The sequence below is a fragment of the Wolffia australiana genome, chromosome 9 (genome assembly GCF_029677425.1).
Source record: "Wolffia australiana isolate 7733 chromosome 9, ASM2967742v1".
NCBI lineage: Eukaryota > Viridiplantae > Streptophyta > Magnoliopsida > Alismatales > Araceae > Wolffia > Wolffia australiana.
Window position 1 is genome coordinate 5,670,763 of NC_135843.1, and position 24,503 is coordinate 5,695,265.

At 48.3% G+C, this 24,503-nt stretch overlaps 1 protein-coding gene across 1 annotated transcript; it reads left to right on the plus strand.

Annotated features, from left to right (window-relative positions):
* The first annotated feature begins 892 nt into the window (after positions 1 to 892).
* Positions 893 to 24,427, plus strand: LOC144707442 (UDP-Glycosyltransferase superfamily protein). Its single transcript, XM_078580548.1, has 17 exons — positions 893 to 1,047; positions 1,117 to 1,224; positions 1,897 to 1,930; positions 8,823 to 8,878; positions 8,960 to 9,094; positions 9,460 to 9,608; positions 9,681 to 9,770; positions 20,922 to 20,988; positions 21,061 to 21,124; positions 21,203 to 21,311; positions 21,670 to 21,839; positions 21,932 to 22,042; positions 22,893 to 22,954; positions 23,035 to 23,087; positions 23,167 to 23,242; positions 23,913 to 24,038; positions 24,211 to 24,427. Exons 2-17 carry the CDS (start codon positions 1,123 to 1,125, stop codon positions 24,259 to 24,261), a joined length of 1,455 nt encoding a protein of 484 aa, XP_078436674.1. The 5' UTR covers positions 893 to 1,047; positions 1,117 to 1,122; the 3' UTR covers positions 24,262 to 24,427.
* Positions 24,428 to 24,503: the final 76 nt, after the last annotated feature.

The following is a 24,503-nucleotide window of genomic DNA, read 5'->3' on the forward strand; positions in this document are numbered from 1 at the left end:
AGACCATGTCCCACGCACTACCCATGCCCCTCCACGTCGCCCTTCCCATCACCTGCCTCAAGCGCTCATCGCCGCTGCTCCGCGCGCACAACACCTCCGCCACCCCCCGTACCTGACCGGACTGGGATTGAACAAGATCGGACCGGAACCGGACCAAACTTCAGGTAAGGTTTAGGTCCATGCCAGAAAACCGGCCAGACCGGGACCGTCAAACCCTACCTATATCACCCCTGAGGAGCCATCCCCACTCCACACATCTCTTGAGCACACCTACCGGATCGGGGCGTAACAGGCCTCATCGGAGGGTTTAGACCCATCAAATAAACACCAACCTTAAATTGAGTGTAATCGTGTCAAAGGTGAGAGCAGTCTTCATCACCCAAAATTGACTCCGAAAAATTACTCAAGTTTGGTGAAAATAAAATTAGGAAAATGGAGGGTTTAGACCCATCAAATAAACACCAACTTTAAATTGAGTGCAATCCTGTCAAAGGTGAGAGCAGTCTTCATCACCCAAAATTGACTCTGAAAAATTACTCAAGTTTGGTGAAAATAAAATTAGGAAAATGGAGGGTTTAGACCCATCAAATAAACACCAACTTTAAATTGAGTGCAATCCTGTCAAAGGTGAGAGCAGTCTTCATCACCCAAAATTGACTCTGAAAAATTACTCAAGTTTGGTGAAAATAAAATTAGGAAAATGGAGGGTTTAGACCCATCAAATAAACACCAACTTTAAATTGAGTGTAATCGTGTCAAAGGTGAGAGCAGTCTTCATTACCCAAAATTGACTCTGAAAAATTACTCAAGTTTGGTGAAAATCTAGCCTAGAAAATCATTAAGATGAAGAAAACAGAGAATTTAGACCCATCAAATTAACACCAACTCCAAAATTGAGTGCAATTCTGTCAATAAATCAATAAATAAATTAGGAAGCAGGATCAACCTTCCAGAGATCGAAGAGAACGTAGAATTGTTCCATTACTGGAATCGAGATTCTTCTTCGACTGGCCGCGGCGCTCGTCTTGATCACTCTAAGAAATCAAGGTGGCGATTGTTTGACTTCGGGATTGGGTTTTTTCCCTCATTTTTTGAATCAACGATTGTCTGGCATAGGGATTCATGGCAACGAGTTCGAGAAGAGAAAGGGTGGCTGTTGTCGTCCTGGGTGATATTGGCCGAAGTCCTCGAATGCAGTACCACGCGTTGTCTCTCGCGGAACAGGTTAGAATCCCCGTTTGGTAAAATTTTCTCCATTATTTTTGCTTCGGTTCTTGTAAATTTATGTGCCATCTCCATCGATTATGTAAATTGATTCGCAATAAACCAGGAAAAAAGAACAACTGAGAGATCGAAGAGCAACCAAACCGGCTACGCCCTCCCTTCGACATACCATAATTAGTGTTTGAGTAAATTTGTGTTAACGGATTGCGTTAAACATGAGAACAATACAAACTCATTCAAGGACAAGAGACAAGGGACGATCTGGGGACTGATGAAACTTTATACATTTTTAATTTGAATTGCAGTACTATTTTGTGACAAAAGGTTCTAATCCCCTCAACAGTTGATCTGTTCCAAGATTATCAGGAAATTTTCACTCCTGATATATTTATTTCAATTTTTACTTTCTATATGTTAGCTTTTGGCTGAGGTTTTGCCCGCCTTAATACTTTACTGCGACAATGTCTATGATTGGTAATTTTCAAAAAAAAAAAGTCTATGATTGGTGTCACCTTATTAGAATATGGTTTCAAATAATATGAAAAGGTCTGGAAATTTCATTAAGAGTCATTGGGATGAATCATCTCGAGTGACCCATATGTTTGATGCCAGATGGCTCTCATTGTCTCATCTATCTCTCATTGAAGCTTGCCTTATTTGTCATCCATGCAGGCTCATCTGGAAGTGGACATTGTAGCAAACGGGGGTAAGCTGGCGTGCCTTTTATACATTATGATTGCTTTTTCCATTTTCAATGCATAAATTGTTCCTTTAATCTGATATTTTCTATTTTTGTAGAAGAGAACTTTATTGTATTTTTCGTATTCCTTTTCCCATGTTTCTTAAACTTTTGGTGCGCTCCAGATTTGTTGTGATGGATCTCAAGTTATTATCTACCAGTTAGATAGTACTTGATATGAAGCCGCAAGTTCCTACTGGGCAGAAGAAGGGTAGGGATGGGAAAGATGCCAGAATGGTCATTGGCAGAGGTAGAATAGATTCCAGGGTGGACTTTGGCAAGAAGAGAGGAGAGACCCTATTTATAAGTGGCAGAAAAGAGGCATAGGATTCCATTAACACAATATAAAAAGCATTCCATTCCTATATTGTGTTAATGGAATGTTATGCCTCTTTTCTGCCTTTTATCTACTCTTCCCTTCTCTTCTCCTCTCTTCTACTCTCTGTTCCTCCTCGCCTTCTGCTTCAAGAGACCAGGCTACATCAACACTTCCCATTGCCACCAACTTCACCTCAAGCTGGTGCATCTTCATTTGTCAATCATTCTGCAATAAAATCATCGTTGTCAATGTGCTTGGCTTGTTGTTGTGGCTCGTGACAATGAAAGCATGGAGGTTTTTACTGAAACGTTATCCTGTTGTGAACTTTCCATTGCACAGTTAGCAGAACCCTAGTGCCATACAGTGTTGAAACTCCTCAGGTGTTAGGTGGAGGCTTCTTGGGTTAATTGTCAACCCACACTTAATGCCCTTGGTTGCAGAGTTGAGGTTGTCTGTCTCACGGCAGAACCCGTGTCGTCTTGCCCATCTGGTGATTCGTCAAGCACTTTCGAAAGGACTCAGTTGATGATTTCATCTGTGGATTGTGGATATCAGCGGCAGATTTCAGCCTGCAGCTATGTCCGTATGATGGTGTATCGGGAAATCTGATGCATTCCTCACTGGAGATAGTGTTGTCCTCAATGTAATTCTGATAACGTAAACCTAGACTGAGATGGATGGGTTCAAGGGTAAGATTAGCGAGCTAGTTCTGGGGATGAAGAAGAGAATGGGAATAATCAGGGGAGAGGATGAATGGATTGGGTATAGATCGATGGGGACGAGCTGCCTGAAGATGCGGTTAGGTAGAGATGATCATGAGGGACAGGGATCAAAGAGGATGAGACAGGCCTTGGACTTAGATGGGAGAAGGGACAAGAATATCCAACAGCAGGCTATATTCTGGTTGCCCTCCTATTGGGAAAGGCTGTGCTATTGAACGGAAACATGGGAAGGAAGAGACATAAATGACCTTAATTATCGAAAAATGAGAATGCCCCCAGGAGGGTCAGGGATCATATCACATTCATGGTCATCTTCTCCAACTGGTTCTGAAGATTAATTCGTCAATTGAAACCGTCTGATTGGTATGTTTTATGATCAATATCAATCTATATTTATTTTTGGGTTATATTGATAATCTATTGCCATCTTAAAAAGTCTGGGTTGTAGGGCTTGTAGATGGGACAGATTGGGATGCTCTGTGCAATCCTGTTCCATCCTGTCTGAAGCCTCTGAATGCTGGACAAAACGAGATATCTCTTGTGGAAAGCTAGATGGGGGGGAATGTAGAGTCCGGGGGATGAGATGTGAATAGAGGATGCCAAATGGAACACATCTCACATTGTCTCATCTTGCGTACCATCTGGGGGGGCCCGTAAGTCATAGCGAGAATCTGCAAGAGGGCAAAATTGCCCCCATTCAGGGTGCCTCCCAGGATTTGTCCCATGCCTCATCCAACCCAAGACATATATGCGCTGGAGGTGGGAGGGAGTATTATGGTAGATTACCTGCTGGACGCAGGACTACCATCAAATCTTTGAATGTAAGTTGCACTTAAGGTCATCCGACCCAGTGCATGTCTGCCTGGGCTTCATGTGCATGTGCAGCTGCCTTTCGGCTGGGACAGGCCATTTATGTGACAGGATGGGATACACCTCGTTCAGTACTGGGATAAAGCAAACCGTTCTGACTATGGTTCACCATCCAGGAACAGGATGACAGATCATCAATCATTGTCCTTTTCATTAGTAAGCGGCTAGGACAATGATTGATGATTTGTCATCCTGTTCCTGGGCTCCCTTTTATACCATCTGTGTATGATGGCCTCCCTGTGAGCTCAATTTCTGCTGTGCTGAGTTAGTTAGATAGCAAGATCAGAGTTGGCTTTTCTTAAAAAAAAAAAAAGATCAGAGTTGGCTTCTCAAGATTTTTGAAGAACACATGGGAGTCAGTTCCATTGGTCACACCCTTGGTCTGTGTTTGTTGTGATTGGTTACAATGACATTTAATTTCTCCTTAAATATTAGTTTACTTATTAGTGTGATCAAGATCAATGTGATGTCGGCTGTTGAACTTGACTTTGATATCAAAGAATCCTTTGAATTTGTTACTTTCTGCGAGAGCATGACTTTTAAGAGTGCATGCAACCATCTTTTTCCTTAGGTAATGAGTCTTATGATGGACTTTTCTGGTGACAAAAGAAGAGGTGTAACCATCTGATTTTAATTGTGTACATCCACCTCTAGGGAATCAGACCTTTCTCTTATAGTTCTACCTGGAAACTCTGAGGCTGTTCATGATATGGGATATTGCACAATATCTGGGGGCTTACTCTTCTCAATGATGTTTGACTTGCCTGCTGACCATCTACACACAGGGAGGAAGAAAGACATGTTTGACTCTTTCACTTTTTCTTCTGGTGATACTTTCCCCATTGAGGTGCCATTGAAGACTTAGGTTTGAAGGGAGAGTCAGTATAGATTCTTCAAGAAAGGCAGACGCATGGTAAGTAGATGAATCTAATAATTCAAGGATGGGTTATACTAGTGGACAGTACCTCCCAATGTTTGATCGATCATATCCTTAGGCCTTACATTGGATATTTTGTGGTTGTTTATTTTGATGATATCCTGACCTATAGTTAGACCAGAATTGAGGATCTATTGCATCTCCAAATGGTTAGTGAGACCCTGTAAAATCCGAAAAACTGTCTGCTCACCTCAAGAAATGCAACGATTCCATGGAGCCAATACATGGGAGCAAAGAAGAAAAAAAACCAAGGTATAGAGGCAGCGATGCCAGAGGCATTATTTGGACAGAATGTGCATGGCACACTTGCTGACTAAGGCGAATAAGTATCTCTGGATTGGGGGGGAAAGGCCACCATTTGAAAGCGTGACCTACAAAAGTAAGTGTAAGTGGAGCCAAGATAGAATCTTCTTCTTGGGAAAGGTTTTATGTTGTGGAAAAAGAGGCATGATTGGGGTAAAGGATCATCTACTGAAGGTGATCGGGACTTGACCAACAGATCGGGTTATATTTGGGGTGAGAGGCTGCATTCACCCGGTGTACTTATAGTGGCTGCTGCCTGAGGGAGATTCTGATCTACACAGGTGGGAAATTCTGTTACGATCCCGATCGGAGACCGTAACTTTCACAATGTAATTCGTCCAAATCGAAATGCAATTGATCCAAATTCAATATCGTTGTCCAAAGGTGAGTAGAGAAGGTGAAAGAGGAGAGTTCTCGGGGTAAGAGAAGACAGGAATGGCAAGGGGAAAGAAGCGAAGGATTGCCGGTGAAGGAGAGCGTTCCGCGAGCAGACTGGGGCGTCCACCTGCGAGAATGAGAGGATGTAACGGAGAAGGATAGGGAGAGGGTGAGGGGGAGAGGCTAGGAGGAGAGTAGGGAGGAAGTGCTCACAGGTAGTTTCTTCTTGTCCCTTCTGCTCTCATGAGTGAAGCCTTAAATGGGATTGACCGTGGCCTGGGCCGACGTTACCGGGCTGGGCCGTTGACGTTCCTTCATCCGAACATAGACGCGCTGGTGGATCATATCAAATTCTCTGCTTGAGCTCAGATGTGAGGTGAAATCTTTGAGTCATCTCTGAGATTGTTACCTTCCGTTGTTTAAAGATCAGAATCTGAAAATAATGGACGAAGTATAGAGTTTCCACACCAACTCCATCAGGAAATTTTTGAGGTGATAAATTTAAGATTTTCACCAAGACTCATCCGATTCCAGTGCAACAGAAAAAATCCCTCTTCCATTTCCTGGCTTATGATGTTGGGTTGGTCCAATAAATGGGCTACTTTATGGACATGGTAATGACTCCAGGACCTTACACAGGTCCTTGCAGTGCCAACTTTCTTATTCCCTCAGTGTAAGTTGAGTAAAATATGGATAGGCCATGGCACTCTTGATATTTGGCTGTTTTTACAGACATTATAGTAAGTCCGGACCTTACACGGCCCTCTACAGTCTAATTTTTGGAAAATATTTTGGATCTCTGCCACTTTTGCCCCCATTGTCTCTGAGATGGGAAGAACCTTCTGACATGCCAGTAACTCTGATAGATGGCTTGTGGGGCGGCCTTACCCTCTTCCATGGTGGGCTTTGGGTTTCCTTTTTGTTTTCCCCTTGTTGGAAAGCCAGCATGTTCAGCTCATCGGGAACATCTGGTGGCTGCAGATGATCTGAGCCGTCTCGCTCTATAACTTCCATGGTCTTGGCAGGACACGACGGCACGACGAGTGTCAGACAAGCCCTGTGTATTGCAGAATCGCTTTCTCCCGCCTGTGCTGGATTTTTCTCCGTTGTCTTCTGCCCCGTTTGTGCTCGAATGGGGGAGATCCTCTCCATCTTGTCTTGTCGAGGCCCAGGACTCCTAGTTTTTTCTGGTGCCGGCGGTGGGATCCTGGGTCGGAGCTCCACTTTAAAGATGTCCCCGCCCTCTTGTAGCCGGACTGAACCTGGTATCGGATCTCCTTCTGTCATTTCAATTTCTAGTAGTACCACTTTGGGGTCCCCCAGCTGCAAACCTGTCGAGATGATACTCTTGAGCCTCCTAAATGATGCGACCATAGAGTCCAGTGTCGACCTGCTTCGCTGCAACAGTGGGACCCCATGCACTTCCACCACGACCTCCATCTTTTGTTTTCCTTTGATCCCATCCATGGGAAGAACCCGATGCCATCTTATCTTTGTGTTGTCATTATATCCTCTGTGTCCAGACGCAGACCGCGACATCTGATGTCATGGATAACCCCTGGAGAAACAAGGTATTGGTATCCAGCCTCCACAATTCCGCTGACCCCAATGTCGGAAAATGCTTCCATAGGCCACAACGGGCCTCCTCTACTCTGAAGGGCCCCCTAGCACATCTCCCACCAAGCACTTCTGTAGAGTAGCTTTGCATTGATCCCCCTCTTCCGCGGCTGGCCTACTTGCTTGTGGTCCTTGGATCCGATCTAGAGTCTCCACCTGCACTTTGCGTCCATTGGTTTCTTCTCCTTCTTGTTGGCAGTTAAAGTGGCGATGACCTGTCCCTTTACACCGGCGGCAGATTATCGGTTCTCTGCACTCTTGTGCGTGATGTCTCCGAGCTAGGCATCTGAAACATCTGTTCTCCTCATTGAAATGTCGCCAATGTGGTACTGGATTTATGGGCCGTGTTTTATTGGCATGACGGGTTTCGCTGTCACCCATCCTTCCTCTGTATCTTTAACTCCCCTTGGCTCCCACTTGCCTCCATCTTGTTCCTCAAGCTGCCGTTGTCTCTCCCAGAACTCTTTGTTCCCCCCTTGGCGAGTTTGGAGCTGCGTCCCTTCTACCCGCCCCTTCATCGCCTGGTCTGCATAGGTCGAACCCCTTAGCTTTACGCAGTATGTTTTCCTGACGTCCTCTTCCCAGTTTTGCCGGTATGCTCGCGCGTCACTGATGCTGTGGACATACGCTAAATTTTCGCCTAGCATGCGTGGATCCAGCAATCTTCCTCCATGGCCTTGCCCATGTCTTCGGCCTCCTTGATATCCAATGTCGTTACTGCCTCCGTGATATCCACCATTTCTCCTCAGGTTGCCATCTTGGGATCCACCCCTGCTTCCCCCTCCATACCCACCTCGACCCCTGTTTCCATACCCACTGTTTCTCTGGTTGCCATGTCTTCGGCCTCTGTCATAGGCGCTCCCACCACGGGGTGTTGAATTATTGTGGCGCAAAAATCTTCCTGGCATGACCGTTGCTTCTCAGACTCTCCTTCGCTTTGTACTACCGCGAGGGGCTCGGGCCTCGCACAGTGGAGAGGACCGCCGCGCGGGGAGGGTGGTGGGTGCTCGGGCTCAGCTTGGAGGGCCGCCGCTGGGCTTGGCTCACGGGCGGAGGGGACCGCCCATGCTGTCCCTATTTATAATGTAATTTATTAGCATTTCATTGACAAACGGAGGAGCGTAATTTACTATTAAGCAGCTGAGAACATGGTTTTTGAACTAAAAGAAAGGTGGATGCCCTAAGTGACAGCATGCATACAGAGTTGGTCTTTGAAAGTTAATTATACTTGAATGGCTGATTGCACTCTACAGCTGACGTATTTAAATTTATTCTTAATGGTCATGGTTTCATTGTGCATGGAAATTCCATGGCTTATGGATTCGTTGAGTAATCTGTCATTCCAATATCTACAAACATATAAAGTCATTAGTACTACGTGTATACATCAAGAAGGTTTCCCCCTTGAGTAATTGAATTGAGCTTGGAGCTTCATTTTCCAACTTGTGTCTAGTCAATCACCCAATCAAGAGAATTTGAATAGTCAACCTCCTGAAATTCATCTACCTTGCCCCAATCATTTCCTGGTTCTTATGAGATGATCTTAATGTTAGTCAGATGCTCTTGCATGTTTTAGTCTTTGTGCATGAAAATGAAAGAGACAGATGGAGTTTGAAATCAGTCTGAGTCGATGAGTGCTTTGCATTTAAGTTTAAGTAGTTCTTCACTCTACTTAACCCTGCCACTGAATGTTCTTGGAATTTCTTTGTTCAGGCACTGAACCGCATAGAGCTCTCCTAAACAACAGTCACATTCATATACATTTGATGGTACCTGCGAAAAGCCTCTATTGTCTTTTTCATAGCTCAAGTTATATAAGATTACAATTATGAATGTGTTTTCATGTGCAGAAATCTGTTCAGCTTGTTGGATTATCATCGCTGTCGAAGTCATTGGCTCTCTTGCTCAAAGCGTTAATTCAATTTTTCATACTTGTCTGGTACCTCTGTTATAAGATTCCTCGACCAGATGCATATATCGTGCAGGTAATTCCTGTATTTAAGGATTCTATCTTCCCAACTCAATTGATGGTCTTTCCGTTTGATTATGATAGAGTCCCGGAAATAGCTTATAATTGGAGGTCCAAAAAGGCATCTGAGAGTCCTATTTAGCTGTTCTTGATATGGGCCGGAAACGCATTTAATGTTCCTTGATGTACCCAGACTGATCATTCATGAATATACAAATTTCTATCAGATTAATTTATATTTGAATCATATAGTGGCAATCAATTCCAAACCCTCCAGAAACCCTAGACGATGAAAAATAATTGAAAAATTAGTATTTCCTCTATGAACATGTCAATGCTTTCAACTTCGTTTTCGTTTGATTTGGGGTTTTTTTCTTGTAGAATCCTCCCTCAGTTCCAACGTTAGCCGCGGTGAAATTAGCCAGCTTGTCGAGAAAGTCTAAATTTATTGTTGATTGGCACAATTTTGGATATAGTTTGCTGGCTTTATCTCATGGAAGAAACCACGTTATAGTGAGAATCTATTTCTGGTATTTTATTAAACTGTCCCATTTTGAGTGAAAATTATCTTTTTCGATATGCAATATCCACATTTTTTGCAGGTTTGAGAGATTTTTTGGCAAGATGGCCGATGGAAGCTTCTGCGTCACAAAAGCAATGCAACATGAGCTGGAGCAGAATTGGGGAATAAAGTGAGAATGATTTTACTAAAAATCCTCCTTTATATTTACTTTGTTTGTGTCAAGAATTTGCTAGGGTGCCAGTCGAGAGATGAGAGATATGCAATTCGAGCATTACTTTTATTGATAACACGGGTACATAGAGAGAAACTAATGCCTTCCCTTACTGTAAGGGTGCTACAACTAGTTCTCAGCCTTAGGATAAGGGTACAACTGCTAGTTTTTAGGAGCACGTGAGTCACATGTGCTCCGTGACAGCACCTCCCTGCAAGCTGGATAATGGAGATTTTCCATACCCTGCTTGGACACATGATACTCATGCTGAGTAAAGTAACCTGTTGAAGATCCATTAGAAAAACTTGATGAGCAGGTGTGACATTCTGAGAACTCAGAATATCTCTTGCGGGAAACTGGGAAATGATGTAGTGTTACAGAGCATACTATCCTCAAGAAATTCATTACCCTCTGTGCCAGGGCCGAAACCTGTGGTCATGAGATGGTAATGCTCTAACCTTTTTGCGGATATAATGGTGAGAATGCAGGGAGATGCGAGTTTGAGAGTGAATGTACTCAATGAAGGGCTTTGGTGGTGGTGTCATCAGTGGACGACATTCCAATTTGTTGCATACTCCATACCTGATCCTGCAGTAGTTGATGAGACGGTTGCATGCATTTCATCGGATGGAGAAATTGGAGGTTACTAAGCAGATAGGATAGAAGGAGAGGAAATATGAGAGAATCTATTTTCAGTTGGTAGGGATACTCTAGAATAATAAATTTTAGTTTTATTGAAGGTGACGTCTTTAGAAATACTATTATGTGTAGTGGAGGGGTATTAGCATTTATATCCCTTTTGGGTATTTGAGCAAGTGCCCAAGGGGCCAACTTGTTAGTTTGGTGAGGATATAAATGGACGTAACATTCACACCCAAAGGATTTCAGTTCCAAACTAGTAATGAGCACACGGTTAGGATAAGAGGCCGTGAGGACTTCCAGGGGTGTGCTCCTGTGAAGAGTTGCCGTAGGCAATCAGTTGATCAGATATTCCCAAAGCATAGCAGCCTCTCACCAGAAACTAATGGGGACCAAACTCTGAATGTTAAGTGCCCTGGTTTTTTCGAGAATGTCAACCAGCTTGCGCTCAGCCACACTGTTTTGCTGAGGGGTATGGGAATATGAGGTTTCATGTATGATGCCTTTCTCTTTAAAAATACTTGCAGTCTCATGGTTGATCAATTCATACCCATTGTTGATGCAAATTTGCTTGATTTTAACGTCAAATCGATGAGAGATGAGCCTATAAAACTGTGAATAAGGGTGGCTACTTCAGATTTGTGTTTCATCAGTTGAATCCGGCAAAAACGACTCACATCATCTATTAGGATTAAGAACCAGCAGAAACCTTGAAAGTCAGAAAAAGTGGCAGGACCCCATACATCACAATGGACTAACTCAAAAACATGGGCTGCTCTAGTTTTTGACAGGGTGTTAGTAGTACATTTATGCTTAGCCAATTGACAAGCTTCAGACACAAATTTTTCCTTATTGTGGCGTGAACGACCGCACTGGCAACACAGGAGGTGATCCTTGCCATCTCCAAGGGGCGCTTTTGGGTGTGCTCCGCTGGTAGATTAAGTTTTCTGCTGGAATTGTCCGTGAGAGGATGACTTCTGACCAAATATTGGCAGTTTAACGGGACAGGCTATAATTTCAGGCATCGGTCAATTTTCCCTTATTGGAGATTGATCGAGCCTACTTTCCTCCTTGAAGACTTGAGTCACTGTATCCTCAAAATTAAGTTTATTTTTCCAGTTGAAGGGCTTTGCACAGATGGATTCAAATTCTGGCTGTAATCCCTTGAGATAGCTGTAGATCCTATCATGGAGGATATACCCGTGATCCACAGAATTTGTAGCAGGTGGCATATAAAGATCTATCTCTTTCCACGATGCTTGAAGCTCATTTGCTTATTCTAGTGCAGTTTGATGATCCTGCAGCAGATGTATATCTATCGACAAGGTTGACAGAGGGAGATTCATCTCACACATTGAATAATGTTTCTTTGCAGTATCCCAAGTATCTTTGACAGTGTTTGAAGTCCATCTAATGTTGCCCCAAGGCTGGAGTTGTTGGGAAATAGGTGGTGTGGCCTATTAGGCCCACTAGACCTTAGCCCACTAAGGGTTCCCTCTCTTAATCCCACATAGATAAATCTCTAATACTCTCTCTCTCAGCCCTATATAAGGGCATGTGTCCCTTATTTCTAAGTAACCAAGTTCTATCCATTTTATTTTATTCAACATGGTATCAGAGCCACAGGTTATCTAGAGTTCTTGAAATCATTCTTCCCCTAGGGTGGTGGAGGTTTCTCCTCCGCCACCCTAACTCCCTTGGTTTAAAAGTTTTCTCTCCGCTCCAAGCAGCTAGTCGACCGAACCTGTCGGCCACGTTGCTTTGCTGCTGCCGGCCGCCAACCTTCTCCAGGTGTGGCGGCAGCCGGCCTCGCGCCCTTCCTGCTGCCTCTCTGGCCAACATCCGGGCGGTCGACCAGGGGATCTCTGGCTGGCCGTCCAACCGTCCTCCGACGGCCCTCTAGCGGCCCTCCGTCCAGCTGCTCAGCCGCCCTCACGGCCCTTCGACGGCCCTCAGGCCGTCGAGCCGCCCTCCGGTGGCCCTCCGGCCATCCAGCTGCCCTCCGACGGCCCTCCCGCCTGCCAGCCGCCCTGCCGGCCACCCTTGCCGGCCGCCCTGCCGGTCAAACCGGCTGCCCTGCCGGTCGCCTTTCCCGGCCACCTTGCCGGCCGCTATCGGCCGCCCTTGCGCTGCACCTCCGACCGCACTGCCGCCTCCGCCGCCTCTGCCGCCGGTGCCCCCGCCTCCGCCGCCCTTGTACGCCGCAGTTGCGCTGCCCTGCCGTTGCCCGGAACCTGTTCAACGAAATGCCCAAGGGGGACTTCGTCTCCTGGACTCCTGCCGCGCCGAGAACCTGTTCGACGAAATGCTTGAAAGGGACTTCGTCTCCTGGACTGCCGCCGCGCCCAGAACCTGTTCGACGAAATGCCCGAAAGGGACTTTGTCTCGTGGACTCCGCTGCGCCCAGAACCTGTTCGACGAAATGCTCGAAAGGGACTTCGTCTCCTGGAATGCCGCTGCCTGAGAGGCCCTTTCCTCCGCCGCTGGAGCCTCGGCCTCCGCCGCCCTTGGCGACTTCTGGCAGGTCCTTTCTGCCTCCGCTGGCACCTCCGCCTCCACTGCCCTTGACGGCCTATGTCACCCTTGGCGACTTCTGACGGCCCTCCGCGAATCATCTCTGGCGATCTCCTGCGTGCAATCTGCATCCCTCGGATGATCTCTAGCCCAAGGCGCTCCCAGGTTAGGACTCCTCCTTCCCCTCGTCGGAGCATCTCCTCTCCACCCTAGTCTCGATGCTGGCTTCCTCATCGGGGTTTGCCTTCGTGTCCTCATCCGTCCCTTCTACCTTCTCTTCGTCCTCGTTCTCGGCGTAATCCTTCTCCTCGGGGTCCTTGTCCCTCTTCTTGGCGTCCTCTGGCCAGCCTCCGTTGCCGTCTACGTGCTCTTTCAGCTAGTCAATCTTCTCCGGCGGTCTCCGACCGTCTCCGACCTTCTTCCGCCTTCTCTGGCCTTCTCCGGCCGTCTCAGGCCGTCGGGCCTTCTCCGGCCTTCTCCGGCCTTCTCTGGTTGTCTCCAGCCTTCTCTGGCCTTCTCTTGCCTTCGCCAACCTTCTCCGGCCGTCTCCGGCCGTCTCCGGCCGTCTCCGGCCGTCGGGCCTTCTCCGGCCTTCTCCGGTTGTCTCCAGCCTTCTCCGGCCTTCTCTGGCCTTCTCTGACCCTCTCCGGCCTTCGGCCCCTCTCCAGCCGTCGGGCCTTCTCCAGCCTTCTCCGGCCGTCACCGGCCTTCTCCGGCCGTCACCGGCCTTCTCCGGCCGTCACCGACCTTCTCCGGCCGTCTCCGGCAGTCACCGGCCGTCTCCGGCCGTCGGGTCGTCTCCGGCCGTCACTGGCCATCTCCGGCCATCTTCTGCCGCCCTAGCTTGGACGGCCATCGTCGGCCATCCTCAGCTCTACCTCGGCAGCCTCAGCTGCCTCGGTCACCTCTGGCCACCACCGACTGCCTCGGCTGCCTCAGCAGCCTCCGGCGGCCTCGTCGCCTCGGTTTCCACCGGATGCCTCGGTTGCCTCAGCTGCCTCGGTCACCTCCGGCCACCACCGACTGCCTCTGCTGCCTCAGCAGCCTCCGGCGGCCTCGTCGCCTCGGTTTCCACCGGATGTCTCGGTTGCCTCAGCTGCCTCGGTCACCTCTGGCCACCACCGACTGCCTCGGCTGCCTCAGCAGCCTCCGGCGGCCTCGTGCCTCGGTTTCCACCGGTCGCCTCGGTCGCCTCCGGCTGCCTCGGTCACCTTTGGCTGCCTCAGCTGCCTCGGTCGCCTCCGGTCGCCTCGGCTGCTTCGGTCGCCCTCGGGCTCCCTCCACCGCCTCCGGCCGGCTGCGGCACCTACGGTCGCCTCAGCTGCCTTGGTTTCCCTTGGGCTTCCTCCTCTGCCCTCTGCCGTCTCCGGCGCCTACGGCTGCCTCCGTCGCCTCCTGCTGCCTCGGCGCCTCTGGCTGCCTCAGTCGCCCTCGGGCTTCCTCCGCTGCCTTCGGCCGCCTCCAGAGCCTACAGCTGCCTCGGCTGCCTAGGCCATCTTCTCTTTTTCAACCGTCTTCAGCCTCCAGCCGTCCTCCGCCAACGTTCCGGCCATCCTGCTCCACGCTCTACACCGCCTACTACTACATCACAATCTGGGCGTGGATGACGAGCATCCACGCTCCAGCTTGCGGGGGAGTGTTGGGAAATAGGTGGTGTGGCCTATTAGGCCCACTAGACCTTAGCCCACTAAGGGTTCCCTCTCTTAATCCCACATAGATAAATCTCTAATACTCTCTCTCTCAGCACTATATAAGGTCATGTATCCCTTATTTCTAAGTAACCAAGTTCTATCCATTTTATTTTATTCAACAGGAGTCATTGAGGCTAATAATAAGGTAAGTAGAACATCCTCTTCACATATCGATTTCTGATAGTATTTATTAGATTCAGACAGGAGAGAGTCTATCAGATGATAAAGGTAGCTCGTGGCCTGAATATCGCTTGTACTTACTTTGTTCACTGGGATAGATTATTGTTCTATAAGCCCATTAGCCCTCTTATCATTCTCTCTCTCCTAGGGTATATGTATACCCAGCCATGTGCTCTATTGAGTTATGTCATTATCTTCTTCCTTCCTCTCTTGACATGGTATCAGAGCTCCAGAGCTCTTCCATCTAGGGTTTGACATCACCCTCTCGCTGTCTAGCGAATCCGGAGCGTGACCGACGGATCAGCCACAGCGCGAGCTGTAGCCAGCCCGCGGAGCTTCCGGAGAACCAGCCGCAGCCGCAGCCCTAGCCGGAACCGCAGCCGCAGCCGAGTGCCGCGGCCGCGGCAGCAGCCGCCAGCGCGCAGCCACAGCCGCAGCCGCAGCAGCAGCCGCGCACAGCCGCAGCAGCCGCGCACAGACAGCCGCGCAGCCGCAGCCACAGCCGCAGCAGCAGCGCGGCCAGCAAGACAGCCGCAGCCGCACAGCAGCAGCCGCGCACAGCCGCAGCCGCGCACAGCAGCAGCCGCGCACAGCCGCAGCCGCAGCCGCGCGCCAGCCACAGCCGCGCACAGCCGCAGCCGCAACCGCGCACAGCCACAGCCGCGCACAGCCGCAGCCGCAGCCGCGCGCCAGCCGAAGTCGCAAGCAGCCGCCGCCGCCGAAGCAGCAGCAGAAGCCGCAGCAGCCGCCGAAGCAGCCGCCGCCGCCGCAGCCGCAGCTTGCAGCCGCAGCCGCAGCACGGGCCGCAACCTCAGTCACAACAGCCGTCTCCGTAGAGACCACGGCTCTGATGTCGGAGGAACTTTACTCCACGGGCCAGACGCGTCAACCGGCCGTCCCAGATGATGGCTTCACCGATGCAGACTTTCAACGAGAACCCTTGTCACACAAGGTTACTCATTCTCTGCCGGCGGTTCCCGACACGACGTGTCTCCAGGGCCCGAATTTGTTACAGTGGCGTCACTTTGTCGAGACTACTCTCAAGGCGCGCCAACTGTTCAAGCATTGCACACAAGCCCCGCTTCCATCGACCCATCCACACTATGCGGCGTGGGAAGCCGAGGAACACTTCGTCCTTGGATGGCTCTACACGACCTCCCTGGCACCCTCGTTCTGTGAAAGGTTCCCTCGCTGCGCCACCGTGAAGGGTTTTTGGGACCAGGCCAACAAATTCTGCGGCCGCGAAGGGGACAACTGGCGCCTCTTTATGATCGTTGCTAAAGCCAGCAACTTTCGCCAAGGCGCACTGTCCATATCAGACTACGCGCTGGAACACAAGAAGCTGTGGGACGAGGTGGACTACTACTTGCCGACGGATGATCCGACGTGCAAGTCATTCTAGAACACTCTTCGCCTACGCCTCTTGGGGTTTCTTTATGGCCTAAACAAGGAGTATGACGACACTCGGCGCCGTGCCCTCCATCGCAAGGAAGGCCTTCCTTCCATTGATGACTTGGTGAAGGAACTCCAGGAAGAGGAGAGTCATTTTCATGTCATTGGCACTCTCTCCTCGGAGGCAGCTCGTGACTCGACTGCCCTCCTCGCCCGGCCTCCCTCGCCCGCTCCTGCTCCCCCCGCGGAGGCGGCCCCCTCCGGGCTGATTTGCTCCTACTGCAGCAAGCCTGGACATCTCCGCAAGTGGTGCAAGAAGCGTCAGTACGACGACCGGAAAAAGAAGGAGGCTACCGAAGGGAAAGCTATGGTTGCCTCCTCTACCTCTTCTACCAGCCCGGCGACTCTTGAGCAGCTCCAAGCCGACTTGGCCCGTCTCCGTGACCAAGTGGCTACTATGCAGACTCCGACTCAGTCGACGGCACATTTTGGTGGATTTGGTGCGTTCTCTCTCCCTCAGTCTGAACAGTGGTATTGTGGTACAGCTTCTTACTCGCCTCTCGTATCGGATACGAGCTGGGTTCTTGATTCGGGGGCAACCGAACACATGACCCCGTTCAATGACCGGTTTGTATCCTACGAAAGGCATAGTGGGGACCGTACAGTTATTACAGCCGGTGGTGGACGGTTGCGTGTTGCTGGAATTGGGGCAGTGTTTGTAGACGGCCTCGGATTGGTCAGCAATGTTCTTCATGTCCCCGCCCTGCGAGCTATACTTATGTCTCCTCAGCGTTTGGTTGACAGTTTGTCCTGTTCTTTTCACCTCCAGCCTGACGGGATGTTTCTATCTGACAAGGTGGGTCGGACTACACCGATTAGGCGGGAGAACGGGTTGCTGTTGTTGGACGATGGGGGGCGCTCTCGGTGCTTCCTGCTTCACCGCCAACTCCGACCGGCGGATGTGCAGCGTATGGGACGTCTCCAGTTGGCTCACCAACGGCTGGGTCACCCGCCATTTTCAGTTTTACAGCGTCTCTTTCCTTTGACGTGTACTGGATTGGACCTTCAGACTATCGTGTGTGATGCCTGTCAACTGGCGAAGCACCGTCGTTCATCTTTCTCTCCGTCCACCTCGCACTCCTCCACTCCATTATTTCGCATCCATAGTGATGTTTGGGGACCCGCCCCGCAAGCTAGCCTAAAGGGCCACCGATACTTTCAGATCTTTGTTGACGAGGCCACCCGCTACACATGGGTCTACTTGTTGACCGCCAAATCTGAGGTTGCTCCGACGGTCCGTCACTTCTGCACCATGGTTCGTACTCAGTTTGGCCGAGGTATTCAGCGCTCCGCTCCGATAACGCCGGGACTTCGTCAACACCGAGCTGCCCACGTACTTCGCTGACCACGGGACTCTCCACGAGTCCCCTTGTGCGGCCACCCCGGAACAGAACGGTATGGCAGAACGTCGGATCGGGTATGTCACGTCGACCGCCCGTACCCTTCTGCTGAACTATTCTGTTCCGTGGGCGTATTGGGGTGAGGCGGTCTTAACGAGTACCCATCTCGTAAACCGTCTCCCCTCCCAGCCCCTCGGGTTTGTCAGCCCATTGGATCGTCTCTCCACGGCGTTCCCCCATCTCTCACTGCGGACTGGACTCCTCCCTCGCATCTTCGGGTGCACGGCGTACGTCCATGATACGGCTCCCACTCGCACGAAGCTCGATGCTCGAGTTCTCCGGTGCGTCTTCGTCGGGTACGCTTCTCTCCAGAAAGGTTACCGTTGCTACCACCCTCCGTTTCGGAGATTTTTCATCTCGGCAAACGTCACCTTTGCAGAGCATGAGTCTTACTTCGGTGATTCTACCTCGCCACGCCTTCCGCTGGTTGAGGCGTCTTCGACTCCTTCCTTGGAACCCTTTCCGTTTGTGGGAACCATTCCTCCACCGTCGCCGTCCCCAGCCACCTTCTCTCCCTTGCCTCCTACCGTCTCACCTCCCGGTGCACCGTATCCTCCCCCTAGTGCACCTCCTAACCCCGGGCAGACCACCTCTCACCCCGGGGAGCTACCTCCTAATCTTGGTGCACCGTATCCTTCTCCTAGTGCACCATCTTCTTCTCCCTCTTTTGCTTCCGCTCCTCCGTCGGACGATGCGTCACCCTCGTCTACTGATGATGATGCTCAGTTGGGATGGCCTATCGCCCTTCGGAAAGGGGTTCGTCAGTGCGCTCGCACACCTCTCTACCCCTTATCTCACTATCTCTCTTTTGATCGGCTAAGCCCTTCCTACCGGTCCTTTCTTTCTCACATCGAGTCGCATCCTCCCTCGCCGCCTATCCGATGCTCTTGCTTCTCCTCATTGGAAAGCGGCGATGGATGAGGAGATGCAGTCCTTGCTCAAGAACCACACTTGGGAATTTGTCCCACTTCCTCCTGGCAAGAGGGTGGTGGATTGCAAGTGGATTCATGCCAAGAAGCATCATGCTGATGGTACTCTCGAGCGCCTCAAGTCTCGACTTGTGGCTCGGGGGTTTACTCAGTCGTATGGCGTGGACTACTTCGAGACCTTCTCTCCTGTGGCGAAGATGGAAACAGTCCGTCTCCTCTTGGCGCTATGCTCATTCCGACTGGCCGATACGACAGTTCGATGTGAAGAATGCTTTTCCACGGTGACTTGACGGAGGAGGTGTACATGCAGCCACCTCCGGTATACCCTGGCCCCCGGCACCGCTTTGCCGGCTGCGAAGTCTCTCTATGGACTGAAACAGTCACCGTGGATGTGGTTCGGTCGGTTCTCTTCGGTCATGAAGACAGAGGGCTACACTCAGAGCAATGGGGATGCCTCCCTATTCTTCCGTCACAGTTCCGCGGGTGTCTCCATCTTGGCCGTGTACGTCGACATCCTCATCACGGGTCCGATTCTGCAGAGGCCGGCCGCCTCAGCTCTGCGTTGGCCAAGGAGTTCGAAATCAAGGCCCTCGGGCCTCTTCGCTACTTCCTCGGCCTTGAGGTGGCCTACTCCCCCCGGGGGATCTTTGTGTCACAGCAGAAGTATGCCGTTGACCTACTGGCCTTGACCGGAATGACTGAGTGTGCACCGGTTACTACTCCCATCGACCCTAACGTCAAGTTGGGTAAGGGGGAGGACTCAGCACCGGTGAACGCATATCAGTACCAGCAGGTCGTGGGGAAACTCCTGTACTTGGCCCACACCCGCCCCGACATCAGTTTCGCCGTCAACCTCCTCAGTCAGTTCATGCACTCTCCGCGGGAGATCCATCGTCAGGCGGCCAATCGGGTACTTGCGTACCTAAAGGGCTGCCCCGGGAAGGGCTTGTTCTTTCCTCGGAGTATGGAGCGGACCGTGAAGGTGTACACGGATGCGGACTTTGCCGGCTCAGTTGTGGACTGTCGTTCCACCACGGGGTACTGCACTTTTGTCTTCGGCAGTCTTGTCAGTTGGAAGAGCAGCAAGCAGGACAAAGTGTCCCGCTCCAGTGCTGAAGCCGAATACCGGGCACTTGCCGATGGGGCCTCTGAAGGCCAGTGGATATACGGAATTCTCCATGACCTTCGTGTGGAGTATTCCGGCCCGATCCACTTCTACTGCGACAACAAGTCGGCAATCGCTTTGGCAAAGAACCCTGGCCAACAGGGACGGATCAAGCATATGGAACTCCACCGCTACTTCTTCAAGGAGCGCGTGGACGAGGGCATCTTTGACTTGGAATTTGTTCCATCCGCTGATCGAGCTGCTGATGTCCTTACCAAATGACTATCTCGACCTCTCCTGCAACGTGCAGTGTCCAAGCTCGGCATGGATGACATCCATACTTTGCTTGCGGGGGGGTGTTAGTGAGATAGTCAGCCTTATGGGCTAATGGGCCCTATTCTATAAGCCCATTAGCCCTCTTATCATTCTCTCTCTACTAGGGTATATCTATACCCAGCCATGTACTCTATTGAGTTATGTCATTATCTTCTTCCTTCCTATCTTGACAATTATGTCCAATAGAAATATTGCGAGCTGCAGTTATGGGATGTAGGAAAAGAAGAAAAACGAGAGAAACTTCACTACTTACGATGGGAGGAAAGCCCTAGTTTTATACAGGACGGGATCCACTAGCCGTTAGTGAGACCCGTTACAGGATACAACGGCCAAAAAAAGAACGAACATGAATATAAATGTAATATACAAACTCATAGGGATAAATTATAATGAACCACATATAGCTCCACCAACATGGGAAGATGGTCGTACCATATTTCCCCAAGGCTTGGTTTGCCTGCATTACGCCCATAATTCACCTCCATATTAGTTTCTTCTTTAGCCATGGAGATATTGTACTTCAGACAGGTTTGCTTGTAAAGAGGAAAAATGAAGTTTAAACGGCAATACAATCACACCTTGAATATGACAGATTATATGTTGTCACCAGTGTGGTTCGAACAAGATTACAGGTCGATTTCTAAGGTGTTCAATAGCAGGTCCAAGCATGATTAGATAATTAGAGGTTGACAGATCGGCAACTTCTTCGAGTATATCAGTTTTTGAATCATCATGAATGTTTCTTTTAGTTCTAGGATCACACCTGAAAAAAGATATATGTACAGGAGAAGTCCAAACAAAAAGTCCTTTCTATTTAATTGTATTTACAATTCTCTATTTCTTTGGTCTCCCTGTTTGCTCAGGTCAACGGTTTTGTATGATCAGCCGCCTGAATTTTTTCGTCCAACGTCTCTAGAAGAAAAGCATGGGGTAAACTGAAAGAGCTATGTTCCACCTGTTTCCATGCTAACTCTGAATTCCTAATCGTGTATAAAACCACAGTTGTTTTGTAGGTTAGAAAACGACCTTAGGTGTCCCATTGGGTTTCGCGATTGTATTTCTGTGGGTAAGGGCTTTTATATGTCGCTGTCAATAAGCTAAACCAAGAAATTTGCACACTTTAATCTGTTTTTGGGTGGCCCAGCTGGCAACAGTGGGAATCGCCAAGGAGAAACTATCTTCACTGAGAGAATGGATAACGTCGTTTCCTTAAAGTCAAGTCGACCTGCACTTGTTGTCAGCAGTACAAGCTGGTATGAGCTATACTTTTTTGTTTCCCTTAGTTTCTGCACTAGAAAAATTCCTGTTTCTGCTACAAATTAGCAGCACGATCATGCATTAGGCAGTTGAGAAAGCCTGGCCTAGAAAAAAACACATTGATCTTGATAGTTCCTTGGTAAATCTATTTTAACTATCTAAAAATCCTTTTATGACCATTTCGTGCCAAATTGATGTCTGAATTGAACCAGAGAATAATTGGTTTGGCAATCAAATCATATAATTGCTTGTACTTCTTCTTTCAAAAAAAACATTGTTCTTCAGTTCACAAGAGACAAGATGGAAACATTGATGCCTATGCATTCATCAATAAATTTCTTTTGATTTTTCTAGGACCCCAGATGAAGACTTCGGGATGCTTTTAGAAGCAGCCATAATGTACGATCGACGTGTTGCCGCTACTTTGAAGGAGTCAGACGGCATTGTGGATGACCAGATTTGGGCTGATTTGCGTGATGGAGAAAGGAGATCCACATATCCAAGGATTCTATTTGTCATCACTGGTAAATAATGCATAAAACAGCAAAAAAATCTAACTTTAGAGCACCTTGATTAATTAAAGGGTCATTTTACCCACCCTGGCTTTTGGTTGAAGGTAAAGGGCCAGAGAGAGAAAGGTACGAAGGCAAGATCAGAATGCTTAAGCTGAGACGCGTCGCATTTCGCACGCTATGGCTTCCCGCTGAAGACTATCCACTGTTGCTTGGTGAGAGAATTAACTGAACATGGGTTTTGCTGCTGTCATTTATGAGGATGCCAAGTGGATGATGATTCATCATCATCATTATTATCTTTTTTCTAGGAGGCATCACATCATTGTCACCATCATCTATCAGTTGATGACATGACGAATGATCATCGTCTGGTTTTTGAAGACTCATCATCGTCATTGTCATCGTCTGGTTTCTTTCAAAAAAAAAAATCATCGTCATTGTCATACATCAGTTTTTGAGTAACGAGGGATCATTTTGATGATGCCATTATCATTGCCATTGTCGTCTGGTTTCCAAGAGCCATAATCATCATCATCATCATCCATTGTGCTCACTGTGGCTGGCAGCTGAGGACTATCTACTCTTGCTTGGCAAGAGAATTGGCCAATGATCATAATGACAAAGCTAGTCATAAATGCATCGTCACTGTGATTTGGTTTCCAAAAGCAGTCATAGTCACCATCACCATCATCCGTCCGTTGATTAAGAATTTTTATTGTCATCATCAACATCAGGTTTCTATCCAAAAAAAATCATCAGGTTTCTCATAGTATTTTAGCATCGTCATTGCAATTTATCAGTTTCCAAGCCATGATAAAAGCATTTAATGATGTCATTATCATCATCACCATCATCCATCTGTTGAATGCATCGTCTTTAATTTAAGCCCAAACATGGATGGCAATGGCTATGACGAGATTTGGGGATGGGCATAATGATGATAATGTGGTCATCGCCCGCTAATCCTATCAATGCTCAACCTTGGTTTGACAAAGTCAAAGCCCATTTTTTGGCCCAAAACCATTCTTAACTTTAAATTACTTTTTGCGTCAAATCTTGCAGGGTCTGCTAATTTGGGCGTCTGCCTGCACACTTCCTCTTCTGGTTTAGACCTTCCCATGAAGGTAAGTTGTAAGCATTAACCAATGAATCTCCTTCTTTGGATTGCATTGACATTGTCAGGGCCGTGATTGTCTGATGGCAGGTTGTAGATATGTTTGGGTGCGGCCTGCCGGTGTGTGCTGTTTCATTCTCTTGGTATTTCTTCTCTACCCTTTTTACGTTGCAGTGACGCCTGTTCTTTGCTTATTATGAATGAATTTTTTATCTTTTGAAGCATTGAAGAACTTGTGAAAGTCGACAAAAACGGGGTCCTTTTTTCTTCAGCCTCCGAGCTTGCTGATCAACTCATGGTATGGTTGCTTATTCTCAACAGTAATCCTTTTTTGCTGACTATTTTGAAAAGATGGATCCCGGTCTTCTACTATTCTCAGTTCTCTCTCTCTAAACCTATCCTTTCTCTCGACTGTCTTTCTTCATTTTTTTTCTTCTTCTCTCTTTCAGTCACTCTCAACCCGTCCTTCCCCTCCCTCTCTAGACTTTGGCAATCTGTTTATTTTATGTTATTCTCTCCCTTTCCCTCTTTCTTTTTCTCAATATCCCCCTTTTTCTGTCCTTCCTCTTTCTCTCTCTAGATTTTTGACTGTCTCATGATTATCTCCCTCTCTTTTATGTCTATCTCTTCCTATTTCCCTCACTCTGGGCTCATGGTCAGTCCCAAAATTTTCTCTCTATTCCTTTCTCTTACTGTTCTCTCTCAATTCCTTCATCACTCTGTTTATCTCTCTACTTCTAATCTCACACAATCTTTCTACCGTGACCCATTTCTCTAGCTCTCTCACTATCTCTCCTCTTAATCTCTCTCCTTTTCTCTTCATTTATCTCTCCCTGTTAATCTCATCTCATCTCTCCTTTTCTCTTAATCTCCTCTTTATCTCCTGTCCCTCTCTCTCCTCTCTCTATCCATCTATCTTGTAGTTTCATCACTGGTCAACCTAAATTTGAACTGTTGACCGTGGGCAGCTACTGCTCAAGGGTTTCCCTGACAGCTGTGACCACTTGAGCTCCCTCAGAGAAGGGGCCATGGTGACCGGCTCTTCCCGGTGGTCAACTTCTTGGCAGGCCACTGCTTTGCCCCTTCTAAATGAAGTAAGTCTTTACTTAAAACCCGCTTTCCTTTAATAGAAATTCAAAATTGGGTGGTTACTGCTTTATTGGGTGACTGCCTCTTTCAAACATCTTTCAAAAGAAAAAAAAGATTTCAAAATTTTCTTTTTTTCCCTAGACAATCCTAACTATTCCTGGTTTTTGGGTTGTTAAGGTCATATTCGGGATACCCCGGCAGCAATCCTCTGAAGCTGCCATCATCTGATAGAAGATCCTGCCGTTCGATTCCTCATCCCTCTTTTAAATTATACCCTTGTTTTAATTATTTTACTAAGTTCCTGATCTGTACATCTGTTTTATTTCTAATGTCTTCTACTTAACTTTTATGTGTCTATGTAAATAATTTAAACAGAGAGTAGACATTTGAATTATCTTAATCTGTTCATAAGTCTGTAAATGAATCTCATTGAAATGAAAACTGGGTTTGATATGTCTGACATTGGCTTC

Excerpts from the sequence above, each read along its gene's own strand:
- LOC144707442 (XM_078580548.1), top strand. The coding sequence starts at position 1,123 with ATGGCAACGAGTTCGAGAAGAGAAAGGGTGGCTGTTGTCGTCCTGGGT. Across the intron at positions 9,095-9,459 it reads CAGATGCATATATCGTGCAG|AATCCTCCCTCAGTTCCAAC; the intron begins GTAATTCCTGTA and ends TTTTTCTTGTAG. Across the intron at positions 22,043-22,892 it reads AGACTATCCACTGTTGCTTG|GGTCTGCTAATTTGGGCGTC; the intron begins GTGAGAGAATTA and ends CAAATCTTGCAG.